This window comes from Oncorhynchus gorbuscha, linkage group LG13 (genome assembly GCF_021184085.1).
Source record: "Oncorhynchus gorbuscha isolate QuinsamMale2020 ecotype Even-year linkage group LG13, OgorEven_v1.0, whole genome shotgun sequence".
Lineage (NCBI taxonomy): Eukaryota > Metazoa > Chordata > Actinopteri > Salmoniformes > Salmonidae > Oncorhynchus > Oncorhynchus gorbuscha.
This window is the reverse complement of record NC_060185.1, coordinates 65,258,378-65,271,849: the sequence shown is the minus strand read 5'-3', so window position 1 is coordinate 65,271,849 and position 13,472 is coordinate 65,258,378. Positions and strand designations below refer to the sequence as shown.

Here is a 13,472-nt window from a genome sequence, read left to right as displayed (position 1 = left end):
GTATTCTACTGTTTTGATTTGGATTGAATTCAAGGTGGAAGGAGTAGTGGCACTGGTGTACTAGGCTAAGCCCTAAAATATGATTTAAAACAGGAAATGCTGATACGCCTGAAATGATCAAAATGTTTTTTTTTTTCAACGAATGGGTACCAACCATTAACGTCATCCTCCAGCATTTGCGGTGCTTCTAGAGTGTGTGAGTGCGGTCAGCTTGTGCTGCGATGGTGGTGGGTTGTGTGCACTGTTTGCTGTGGCGGTGTGCTCAGTGCCGTGTTGTGTCAATGTGTTCAGCTTTGTGCAGCACCAGAGCTTTAGAACCAATCAGGGGATGTCAGTCTGTCCCAGTCTCCCTGTCTCCCCCCTCCAGCCCTGCCACTGCCAGCCTAGCCCTGATGCTTCAACAACCAACCTTGTGCTACCAGTGCATAATCTAACAATATGCCATGTTGTTTTGTGCTCTTATCCCCCGAACCATCTTCTTTCTACTTTTATTTTCTCCATCTCTCTCTCTCCATGCCTCTGCTTTGCTCACCCAACTCGGCTGCTTTTACCCATGCTCCCATTGGCTGGTTTCCCTGCCCTGCGATGACTGTGTCCTTTACCAGAGTGTCACCTGTGTCCTCGCTCAGCCTCGGCCAGCCCCCTGCACCCGGTGCAGCGAGGACCCCTGCGCAGCCGCAGTATCGACCGGCAGAAGAGCGCCACCCTGCCTACCTCCGCCTCGGCAGACCAAGTGGACCCCTCACTGGTGAGACCTCATAAATGTGGAAGACAGAATTGGAATGAATGGAGGTATGGAAGACATAGAATTAGCATGTATGGAAGACAGACTTATTAACAGAATGGACATGGGATCTGGTGCATGTGTCGAGCACTAAGAATGGCAAAGCCAAGCACTTTAACACCTGATAGGGTTGGGTGTAGCTAGTGTGTTCATGTCCATGGTGGCAAACTGATCATTTTTATTTTAACTTGGCAAATCAGTTAAGAACGTTGTTGTGTCTCCACTGTGTAAATGTATCGCCATAGTAGCCAGTGGAAATACAGTAGCTACATGTCTCTGCATTCTTAGTAAGTACACAGTCCACAGTGGCCGTGTATGCTATGTAAATGTGTGTGTGGGGTATCTTTCCCAGAAGCCCGTATGACACCAGGACAAAGTTACAGGAACAAGGTGCTTAAAGCCATGATAACACTATCTCTCCGAGCCTGCAATGATACGGTGTCAGGAAAATAAATCCTGTGGACAAATGGTACTGGTTTTATATGCACACATCCTGTATGATTTGCCAGTCAAAGCAGCCCTGTGGGTTATCCATCCACGATATTGATCTGAGAGCGGTGTTCTCTCAGGATCACATTGCTATCCCACAGCTCAGACCTGAAGTCTGAATTGAATAATTGTTTTATTGTCCATTGGGGTGAAAAGCTTTGTTCACTAGAGGAGGTCGTTGCTCTCTCTTGCTGCATTAGAAATGTCTACCAAACAAGTAAATAAGATGCAACTATACTGCATTCAAGATTTAGTCCCTAAGTAGAGTCATTAGGCATTAGCAGCATCATGTTGGCCTCGAGACGTGTTCCATGAGCCTGTGGGAAGCTCTTTTGATTGGTTCAATGTCCTCCACTGCCTGGCTCGCCCTTCCTCCATGGTCCTTCCTGCATATGAAGTAGCACTATTGTCTCGGAAAAAGACAAAGGAGCTGCAATAGGCTGAGTATAGTAGTGAATTGGAGCGGCTGGGTCAGGCAATGCAAAGCAGGACAAACCGACAAGGCCACACCGTGAGCCTGCCCGGGGCTGCGTCTCAATAGCCTGAGGTGGCTTCCTCTCCTCGTCTCCTTTGCTCTTTTCCTCCGACTATGAACAACTGGACAGGTGAAAGCCAATTCCTGGTAGGTAGCATCTATATTGTTTTGACCCCGTCTGTTTTTAAGATCAGCAAGGATAAATGAGAGGATAAGGAGATGAAGCTGTGGGTGAAGAGGAGAGATGGTTCACAGTACAGCCTACAAAAGAGATTGCAGAGAGAGACAAAGACACTTGTGTAGGTATCTCACCAAAGCTTTGCAGGGGACAGCTCTAAGCTAGGGAAATGGTATGTGAAGAGAAAATTGGTGATATCCAGAATACACATTAAAGGGAGTCATGCTGCTTCTATGATGCGGGCAGACATGCCAGTGTCTTTGCATGTGTGCTTGTCCGTGCACTCATCCTCTGAGTGATTAGCTAGTGTAAATCTCCAGTGTGTGTGTGGATGGAGGGTACTCTGTGTGGTGAAATGGATAGGTGACGGCGCTTCCTCTTATGAAGCCATCCCCCTCTTTCAGTCTCTTCTCCACACACATCCTCTCCTCACAGAATAATTATCATACAGTGCATGCACTTTGCCTTCTCTGCTTTTGGAAAGCTTTGAAAGCTATTTCTATCCCACAAAACAAATGGTCTAGAACTAAATGCACACTCTGGTTTTTACGGTTTCTTTCTTAAACAGTTTTCAGACAAACCAAGGATAAGTACACAGGCACGCATGTGACACACACACCAGGGTTTCCGTTAACTGGCTTTTTTGGCTGATTAAAAAATAAATAATGATGTAGATATATTAGAAAATAAATCAAATGTACAATTGACTGGGAGGAAAAATAACACATTGTGAAATAAAGCTATTTAGCCTAATTGATTTGAAATACCAGTCAATGTAAATACATTTGACTGGTCATGCTTATCGGTCTATAGGTTACTATGAATAAAATTGTGGAATTAAATTGCAGTGTGTGTGTACAGTATATTCGTTATGGATTTTAGGCAGTATGCATTTTGAAAACATATACTTAATTGTTTGAAACGAAAACGTTTTACCACATATTATTGGGGCGGCAGGTAGCCTAGTGGTTAGAGCCATGGGTTGCTGGATAGAATCCCTGAGCTGACAAGGTAAAAATCCCTCCTGCCCCTGAACAAAGCAGTTAACCCACTGTTCCCTGCAGGCCGTCATTGTAAATAAGAATTTGTTCTTAACTGACTTGCCTAGTTAAATAAACTAAAATAAATTGAGCTGTCTTGTGTCAAAGTAGCCTAGCCAAATTCCACCATATCCGTGGACTTGTGAAGGCACTTAGTTTATATCAAATGTATTTCCTTGTCCTGCAGCCAAAGGCATAATCTTATTCATATTAGCAACCAATGCTAGGTGTTGCATATTAGATCTCGCTTCTCCATTTTCTTCTGTCACATGTCCGGTACCCTTTTGAGGCACTTAAGGTGTTTTCCTGTTAATTGTGTTATGGAATGAACATTTGTGTAGCCTACTAATATTTTATCAACATTAAAAGCTAAACTTTCTGATTTGTTTTAACCTCATTGCTTTTTAACTGTTATTTTTATGTAGCCTAGGCCAACTGGTTGTATGAATTTGGCATCTATTGTCCCACAACTGTCCCAGAGTCTGTATTGGAATAGTCAATTTCTTTCTCAACAAGCTGACCAATAGAAGAGGCTAACTTGTCTAATAAGTCCGGTAGTAGGTTGACATGGGCTAGTGACTTTGCTATTCGTTTGTCATCTTGTTGGCTGATGAAAAGTAAATGTTAGAATAACCGTCCACATCTTCAAAGTGCGTATCAGAATTCAGTAAGAAGAACCGCATATCGTTGCATCCTCGAATGTTCTGTTAATATGAATTACTGTAATCTAAATGTGATTTGCATATGGGTCTGGTAAATATCTGGTGAATTAAATTGCTGCTGGTCAAATGTCAAGCTCCACATTTTCCCAACAGAAACCCTGATATACTGTTCTGGAAAGAATTTAGACCACTGCAAAATTATCACTTTCTCTGGTTTTACTACACTGCTAAAAAAAAATAAGGGAACACTAAAATAACACATCCTAGATCTGAATGAATGAAATGTTCTTATTAAATACTTTTTTCTTTACATAGTTGAATGTGCTGACAACAAAATCACACAAATGATCAATGGAAATCAAATTTATCAACCCATGGAGGTCTGGATTTGGAGTCACACTCAAAATTAAAGTGGAAAACCACACTACAGGCTGATCCAACTTTGATGTAATGTCCTTTAAAACAAGTAAAAATGAGCCTCAGTAGTGTGTGTGGCCTCCACGTGCCTGTATGAACTCCCTACAACGCCTGGGCATGCTCCTGATGAGGTGGCGGATGGTCTCCTGAGGGATCTCCTCTCAGACCTGCTCAATTGTATTCAGGTTTGGGGAACGGGCGGGCCAGTCCATAGCATCAATGCCTTCCTCTTGCAGGAACTGCTGACACACTCCAGCCACATGAGGTCTAGCATTGTCTTGCATTAGGAGGAACCCAGGGCCAACCGCACCAGTATATGATCTCACAAGGGGTCACAAGGGGTCTGAGGATCTCATCTCGGTACTTAATGGCTACCTATGGCGAGCACATGGAAGGCTGTGCAGCCCCCCAAAGAAATGCCACCCCACACCATGACTGACCCACCGCCAAACCGGTCATGCTGGAGGATGTTGCAGGCAGCAGAACGTTCTCCACGGCATCTCCAGACTGTCACGTGTTCCGTGTGAACCTGCTTTCATCTATGAAGAGCACAGGGCGCCAGTGGCGAATTTGCCAATCGTGGTGTTCTCTGGCAAATACCACGGGCCCTCATACCACCCTCATGGAGTCTGTTTCTGACCGTTTGAGCTGCCACATGCACATTTGTGGTCTGCTGGAGGTCATTTTGCAGGGCTCTGGCAGTGCTCCTCCTGCTCCTTCTTGCACAAAGGCAGAGGTAGAGGTCCTGCTGCTGGGTTGTTGACCTCCTACGGCCTCATCCACATCTCCTGATGTACTGGCCTGTCTCCTGGTAGCGCCTCCATGCTCTGGACACTACGCTGACAGACACTGCAAACCTTGCCACAGCTCCCATTGATGTGCCATCCTGGATGAGCTGCACTACCTGAGCCACTACCTGTGTGGGTTGTAGACTCAGTCTCATGCTACCACTAGAGTGAAGGCACCGCCAGCATTCAAAAGTGACCAAAACATCAGCCAGGAAGCATAGGAACTGAGGTGGTCTGTGGTTATCACCTGCAGAACCATTCCTTTATTGGGGGTGTCTTGCTAATTGCCTATAATTTCCACCTGTTGTCTATTCCATTTGCACAACAGTATGTGAAATTTATTGTCAATCAGTGTTGCTTCCTAAGTGGACAGTTTGATTTCACAGAAGTGTGATTGATTTGGAGTTACATTGTGTTGTTTAAGTGTTCCCTTTATTTTTTTGAGCAGTGTATTTATAGATATGTGTTTGGGTAAGAAACACTTTGTTTTGTTTTATTCTATAAACTACTGACCATTTCTCCCAAATAAAAATATTAGTCATTTATTTGCAGAAAATTGTCAAAGTTTAATATTTATTTTTAAACAACACAATACTGTTTTAACTTAGGAAGAGTTCGGAAATCAATATTTGGTGGAATAACCCTGATTTTCAATCACAGCTTTCTTGGCATGCTCTCCACCAGTCTCACATTGATCCCAGCCTTGCTGAAGCACCCCCAGGTCATCACGGATCCTCGACCAAATTTCACTGTGGCTGGTAGGCCTCACCAAGTACCGCACCCGCTGTGAAATTTGGTGGAGGATCGGAGATGATCTGGGGGTGCTGGAGTCAGGAAGATTTGTGAAGGACACATGAATCAAGCCACTTACAAGGTTGTCCTGGAAGAAAACGTGCTTCCTTCTGCTCAGACAATGTTCCAAAACTCTGAGGATTGGTTTTTCCAGCAGGACAATGCGCCATGCCTCACAGCCAAGTCAATCAAGGTGTGGATGGAGGACCACCAGATCAAGACCCTGGCATGGCCAGCCCAACTCCAGACCTGAACCCCATTGAAAACCTCTGGAATGTGATCAAGAGGAAGATGGATGGTCACAAGCCATCAAACAAAGCCGAGCTCTTTGAATTTTTGCGCCAGGAGTTGCATAAAGTCACCCAACATCAATGTGAAAGACTGGTGGAGAGCATGCCAAGACGCATGAAAGTAGTGATTTGAAAATCAAGGTTATTCCACCAAATATTGATTTTAAGTTAAAACATTAGTATTAGTATTGTGTTTAAAAATGGAAATTAACTTATTTTCTTTGCATCGTCCGAGGTCTGACATCCTTTTTTTGTTATTTTGACCAGTTGTCATTTTCTGCAAGTAAATGCTCTAAATGACTATTTGTATTTGGTAGAAATGTTGTCAGTAGTTTATAGAATAAAACAAAAACATTTTAATTTCACCCAAACACATGCCTATAAATAGTAAATCCAGAGAAACTGATCATTTTAGTGGTTGTACAGTTATTTTTTCCAGAGCTGTGATATATACTCTCTCTGAACAAAAATATAAACACAACATGGACTTTCTTTTTTTTTACTCAGTTAGTTCATAGAAGGAAATCAGTCAATATAAATAAATTAATTAGGCCCTAATCTATGGATTTCACATGACTGGGCAGGGGCGCAGCCACTTGGGAGCCAGGTCCACCCACTCGGGAGCCATGCCCAGCCAATCAGAATTAGTTTTCCCCACAGTAGAGCTTTATTACAGACAGAAATACTCCTCAGCATCCCCTGTCAGACAATCCCGCTTGTGAAGAAGCCGGATGTAAAGGTCCTGGGCTGCCGTGGTTACACATGGTTGTGAGGCTGGTTAGACGTACTTACAATCTGTCTAAAATGACGTTGGAGGTGGCTCATGGTCGAAAGAAATAAACATTACATTCTCTGGCAACCGCTCTGTTGGACATTCCTGCAGTCAGCATGCCAATTGCATGCTCCCTCAAATCAGTGGCAATGTGTTGTGACAACTGCACATTTTATAGTGGCCTTTTTATTGTCCCCAGCACAAGGTGCACTGTGTAATGATCATGCTTCATAATGTTACACCTGTCGGGTAGATGGATATCTTGGCAAAGGAGAAATGCTCACTAACAGACAAATGTGTACACAATTTGATAACAAAAAGCTTTTTGTGTGTATGGAAAATGTCTGCTCTTTTACAGTATTTCAGCTCATGGAAAATGGGACCAACACTTTATATGTTGCATTTTATAATTTTGGTTTGTGTGTGTGTGTGTGTGTGTGTGTGTGTGTGTGTGTGTGTGTAGTACCAGTCAAATTTTGGACACAAATTTTGGATGAACTTGCTGCGCCATCAGCATGTTTTCAGACCCCCGTCCCATGGCACGTGGGCTTTTTAAAAATAGATGCATTTGAAACAGACAGGCCCACACGGTAACCTTCACAGTGACTGTCAGTCCTGTGACATTATTTAAAGACTGATGTGTGCTGCAGTGGGGATGGGAGGGAGACAGTCCATGACACAGACCACATGGGAGGGAGACTGTCCATGACACAGACCACATGGGAGGGAGACTGTCCATGACACAGACCACATGGGAGGGAGACTCATTGATCAGGTGGTATCTGGTCACTCCATGTTTATTGACCCACTTGTGTTCCACTGTGTTCTCATGAGAGATTTTAGTGGTGGGGCGCCATTATGCACTTAACGTGGAACCAAAATACATGACAGATTTTTTCGGCCATTGAAATGCTTGGGCGGGCTGCCTAAACGTTCTGTCAAGCCGACTAATTCCAGTGTTTTTAATTGTAGAACATTTTTTTGTGGGATTAAATAAACACTCTGTGTAAACCGTAATGACTAAAACCAGATGGATTTATGTACCCCCATGCCACACACACCACCTAAGCCCCTTTTGATCCAGATAAAACCCTGCATGACACGAAATGAATAAAATGTTATAGCCTACATGTAACTTTTTATATTAGATTTAAAAAATTTCATGTGTTATTTTAGAGATGATAAAATATAACATTTGGAGGATCTGATGTAATGGACTGAATCGTCCCTCTTCTCTCACTATCTCTTTGTGGAACGACAGAAGGAGAAAAGGTTCTCATCGCCCGGAGGGAAACGTCCCGCCTCGCCCTCCAACATCGCGGGACGCCACCGCTCGCCCTCCCCCGCCCCCCTCCCAGCGAGCAAGAGAACCCCCTCCCCCAGTGCAAAGTAAGACACCACATCTCTCCCTGAGAAAACGTTTGGACTATATCCAATATTTCCTGTGTTTAATTGTGTACGGTTGATATTGCTCAGCTGTTGGATAATTTTATAAAACCGTCATTAATCTGGTCTCCCCTCTACAGGCCAAGCCCACGTAACCGTCCCTCGTCACCTGGGGGTATCAAACATCGCCCCTCATCCCCTCAGTTTAGCTCGGCCAAGCCCCCGTCCCCCCAGCCCACCTCGGCCAAACCTCCACCCATCCAGAGACCGGCCCTCACCCCCACCGGCCCCCCAACCCTGCGGAAGAGGGACTCCAAGCCAAAGGACCTGTGTCCCATCCAGCCTGTGGTGCCCCAGTCCCCAGAGGCTCCTCAGACCAGCACAACACCCACCCCTACTCATACCACCTCCAGTAAGACCAAAGACAAGGACGGTGAGTGAAGAGGACCTCCAACCTCACTGAGATCCCATTTCCTTCTGTCAGTACCACAGTCATGACATGTCGTGCTCTGATCAAGCAGGAAAAAACACCAACAGTCTCAGTCTTGAGACTCACTTTCGTCTGATAATGAGAGCCAGGGCCTGTACTGTGAGTCCCTGAAGCAGTGGGTTGGAAACCCTGTACTATATGTGAACTGAGTAATAAAGAACATCTGTTTGGCTCATAGTAGCCTCTGCTCTGTCCTCTATCCTGATGTATATAAATGATCTATAGCTTAATTCCTAAGTTTCACCAGTGTGTTTAGTGTGTTCCTCTGCTGTTCATTAGCAAGGGAAACTGACATGGCAGCAGCAGAAAGTTGGTCTGTAGCTAGCTGTATACCAGCACAGCCATTAACTCCCTCCCAGCCGTAGTTACATCCTGTTAGCCCTAGAGATGTCTCGTGCCCCCTTCTGGTGAGAGTCCTGTACTACTACTGTAGAACTCATTAGGAGAGGGTTAATGGATACTGCATGTGCTGCAGGGACTCGCTGCTATCAATAGGATTGTCTGCAGTAGGACACAGAAAGCGCTTTATGACCAGCAGCCACAGACTGTCATTTGAAATCGGATCCCAACCTTTTGTTTCTCTCCCTTGCTCCATCTTTCTCTCTATCTTTTTCATCGATCTCCCTCTCTCAACCTATAGTTCTCATTCTCCTCTCAATGTGCTCTATAGTAGTAGAGTTCTATATGGAGTGTTTGATGCTATGGCTCCTGTATCGTGTTGGCTATGCTTTGAAACTTTGTTATTAGTGAACCAATATATTAGCTAAGATTGGTCGAACTAAACTCTTGTGTGTCTCCTCTCTGGCTCTTAGACAAGTCCATGGCGGGCACCAACTCTGCTGCAGAGGCTGCCATGATCCTGGCCGAGAACCGTCGTTTGGCGAGGGAGAAGAAGGAGAGGGAGGAGGCACTCAGAGTTCTGAGAGAGGAGGAGGAGAAGTGAGGAACCAGACGAGGCTACTATAATCTCTTTCTCTCTCTGGGGGGAAATTGACCGGCCATATCTCGTTATCTATAGGCTGAGGAAGGAGGAGGACAAACGCTTGGCCGAGGAGGATCGGTTGAAACGCCTGGAGGAGGAGAAGAGGCTGGCGGAGGAGAGGAAGAAGAAAGAGGAGGAGGACGCTCTTATGGCGGAGGCAGACAGAGAAAGACTGGAGGTAGAGGAGGCCGTGAGACAGGCTGAGCTACAGAAAGAGGTACGGACAAATGCTTTTAGTCTTGTGTTGATCTAATTGATTGTCTGCTTGTGTGATTGGCAACATGTTTGTCCAATCACAGCGTGAAGAGGCGGAGGCACAGGCTGCAATTGAGGCAGAGAAGGTCCGCATTGAGAGAGAGAGGGTCATGGCCCAGAACCAACAGGAACGCATGGAGAGGAAGAAGGTGGGTGGAGAATCACCATTCAGCTTGCACACTTTATCATACACACTGTATGCATTCACTATGGTCTCAGTAACATGTTCATTATGTACATTAAGTATGCACACTCAGTGAAAATACCCCCTACATCCACTCACTATATACCAACACTTGAGTTTTAAAGCAGTCCAATCAAATCGACTGTCATTAACTTGTATTACATTACATTGAGTGTCTGCAGGGTGTAATTTGCCAGCGGTTCTTGACATGAACCGTCCTGTCACTCTTACTTGCAGCGAATTGAGGAGATCATGAAGAGAACCAGAAAAGGGGACCTAGAAAAAGTGAGTTCACATTTCTCAAGCTCTGATCTCTCCATGGCAACAGGAATTTCTCCAATACTTAAGTCAGTCGCCTTGGATAAGAACACCCAGTAGTCCTTGCACCTACTTGTTGATGGATATTTTGACCAGTACTCTGTTAATGTGTCCTGTTTAGAGAGATTATGATGAGGGAGACGAGGAGGGTGACGAAGAAGAAGCCAAGGGTAACTGTCCACCATCCGTGTGTGTACACTGAATGGCCTGTCTGTTTGCACAGACACCACTCCCTGTGTACGTGTGCAAATTGAGTCATCTGCTTGTTTCGTCTCCGCAGACGACGAGTCAGCCCAGACCGGAGATGTCGCCATGGAGACGGACTGCATGGACGAGGGGCGTGGCATGACCCGCAGTGAGCCAATGGGAGAGCGTAGGGAGCCGCTGGGCAGCGTGAACTGGAAGCCAGAGGCGGACGACAAGGAGAACAACAACGGAACCAGCGCTGAGGATTCCCTGGCTGTTAAGTATGACACAAAAACACACACTCCCAAATACATGAAGCACAATGAAACTGATGTAGGACTATTTTGGCTTTAAGTGTCTTTCACTTACTCACTCGACGCCTTCCTTATACTGACTGTCTCTCTCCCTCCCCTTCCAGTCCAGTGCCTAAAGGTCGCCTGGTAGAAGGCTCAGAGTTCCTGAACGAGGACTCTAACAAGCTGGCCCCGGGGCTCAACGGTAAGCCTGGCCCCTGGAGCTTCGAGGAGCTCATTGACCTGGGTGTCAACTCCAAGGGTCGGCCCCTCATCGACGCAGAGGGCCGCAACCAGGGCCTCATCGACTGTGACGGGGGTCCCGAGGTGATCCCCGTGGCCACCCTCCACCCCTCCAGCCAGCCTATCGAAGCACTGTCAGGTGAGAGGAAAGTGCTTTGGCAACTAAACTGGTTGTATAGTTGATTTTCTGTAACGGTACTGCACGTGTTGTGTATTAGAAAAGTAAATAGCTTTGTGGATATTCTATAATCAGTTATACATTTTTGTTCCCTCTTTCTCTCTCTCTGTAGAGATGTGAGGCTGCAGCTCTCCCTTCAGAGGCCTGTTAATATTGCACTCCTGGAGTTCCTGTCCAGCTGACCCCTCCCTCCACACAAACACTTACCCACATACACACACCCCACCCAGCCTTCTTGTCTGGACCACCTCAGCCAGAGGAAGAGCATGGGGGACACATCCAGAACGCTAGCTTTGCACCCCCCAACACACACAAAAAAAAACATGAAAAATACAACACAGAAACGATGCTTTAGGGAAAATCTCAATTTTCCTTCAATGTGCTCGCTTTAAGGTCTCATCTTTATCCTCCCATACTTACCATTTCACTTGGTTCTTTTTTATTTTTTTTGTTCACACTTGATGTTTTGTAGGTGGTGTGACGTAATTTATAAATTTGGGCTTTGTAATATGTAATTACTTATCTCATGTCTATTTTTTTTTTTGGGGGGGGGGGTGTACTCTGGTTTGAGAATATTCCAGGATGCACGTGCACTCGGCTATATGATGGTTACTACTTCACTACTTCTCATGTCAGGAAACTTGAGTGCCTGCTGAGATGTGATCAAACGCATTTTGATTGGTGGGGAGTGGGCTGGGTACTGTACTCTCAGGGTCTGCCTAAAGGGGTGTCTCCAGTGAATAGACTGAGGGAGCACTTACACAAACCGGTTAGGACCTACTGTGTGCCCGAGCCGTGAGCAGCACTCTGTAACTGTAATCCCATCCTACCCAAATTGTACTCTGACCTAGAATTCTGGATTTGTCTGGCAGACTGCTTTTCCCAGCATCCATAAATTCAGCCTTAAAACTCTCTAGACCCTATTATTCTATGGTTTACCCCTCTCCCTGTGCCCCAAAGGGCTGGTCAGAACCCCTCCATCTCCCTCGCCCTCTCCCACCTCCCTCACCTCTACTCTTCTTAGTGCCACTAGGGGGCACTTATGTCTACAAATCAAACTGATTGTTTTACAAAATGACTCTTGACTATTGCTTTGTCTTTACAAACTGAAGGCTGTAGGAATTCCCAAAAAAGCTGGTGATTTTGTGAATATTTGTTCAGTGAAGTTTAACTGTTGCTGTTAATTTTCAGTTCCTAGTCTTTAGGTTTATCCTAAATATTTTTGACTTGTCGTTATGGTTTTACATGTATGTGTATATAGACTTAATTGTTAGCTAACTCGTATCAAATTCTAATTTAATTGCACTCTGAGCGCTGAGGTATAACTTGACCCCCAGCAATGACTGCATGAATCTATACTCTTACCATATGAATGACTATAGCCCATAACGGAGTAACTTGTGTATGTTGGTTAATTGCAGTCAGACAAGGTCCATCAGCTTCATTTTAGAATTGCTTCAGAGTTTTCTCTGAAGGGGGTGTGTGTGTACAGTACTAGTCCAGAAACTGAACTTGAAAGGTTTGAAGTTCTCACTTACAACGCCCAAAGTATAGGGCTGAAACAACAGTTCTGTCAGGCATCTCAGAGCAGTTTTGAACCGGCAGTAGATGTACGCAGTCTGTGTAGCTAATTCCATTGCTTCTCTACTAAGGGCCCTATGATCTCCAAAACACACTAGCTAATGCTTTTATACTTTCTCTCTCCTGTCGAAAAAAACAAACATTTCAATTATTTTTATAATGTATAATTTGGCTGTCTGTTTATATGAAAATATATTTCCATATTTAAGTGTTATTGTACCGTGTGTGTGTATATAATCAGTGTTAGGCCGTTGTGGGTGGGGTGGTGTAGTGGGAATGGATGTTAATTGTCTCATCTGTTACTGTATTTTAGTTTGGGTTCTGTTTGACTCATGCTCTTTGGCAGGGTAGTCAGTGCTGTTGCCCTACGCACTGTTCCAAGTCAAGCCCTAGTCCCTACCCTCTAGACACTAGATTGGATCGGTTTAAGCCATCTGGAACCAATTCTACAAGGTGACACTATATTGCTTATCAAGTACTTGCAGATCACCTCAAGTGCAAAGGGATAGGGGCTAAGGGTTTGTGTGGAATTGAGTTAGGTTTGTTTGGGGGAGGGAGTTACCCTGGGCGCTAATAGGAAACCCTCTTCTCTAGTACTCTACAAGCCCTAGGGGACAACACATGGGATCCCCATACTGTTGAGAGAACATGGGTGTGTATGTTGATTGAGGGCATTTTTGTGATTCCCC

The 13,472-nt window shown here is 45.1% G+C and overlaps 1 protein-coding gene across 15 annotated transcripts in view; it reads left to right on the top strand.

Annotated features, from left to right (window-relative positions):
• Nucleotides 1-11,759, top strand: part of LOC123993336 (ensconsin-like) — a 35,723-nt gene extending 23,964 nt beyond the window's left edge. For 6 of the 15 annotated variants that reach the window (XM_046295379.1, XM_046295376.1, XM_046295368.1 and 3 more), the window contains 11 exons: nucleotides 602-748; nucleotides 7,949-8,076; nucleotides 8,214-8,506; nucleotides 9,376-9,502; nucleotides 9,582-9,762; nucleotides 9,845-9,949; nucleotides 10,222-10,269; nucleotides 10,424-10,472; nucleotides 10,583-10,769; nucleotides 10,907-11,163; nucleotides 11,315-11,759. In XM_046295379.1, the coding sequence (XP_046151335.1) occupies nucleotides 602-748; nucleotides 7,949-8,076; nucleotides 8,214-8,506; nucleotides 9,376-9,502; nucleotides 9,582-9,762; nucleotides 9,845-9,949; nucleotides 10,222-10,269; nucleotides 10,424-10,472; nucleotides 10,583-10,769; nucleotides 10,907-11,163; nucleotides 11,315-11,322 (1,530 nt within the window). In that variant the 3' untranslated portion in view covers nucleotides 11,323-11,759. The remainder of the gene's footprint in view (nucleotides 1-601; nucleotides 749-7,948; nucleotides 8,077-8,213; nucleotides 8,507-9,375; nucleotides 9,503-9,581; nucleotides 9,763-9,844; nucleotides 9,950-10,221; nucleotides 10,270-10,423; nucleotides 10,473-10,582; nucleotides 10,770-10,906; nucleotides 11,164-11,314) is intronic. The other 9 variants (XM_046295380.1, XM_046295377.1, XM_046295374.1 and 6 more) reach the window with 3 other exon arrangements.
• Nucleotides 11,760-13,472: the final 1,713 nt, after the last annotated feature.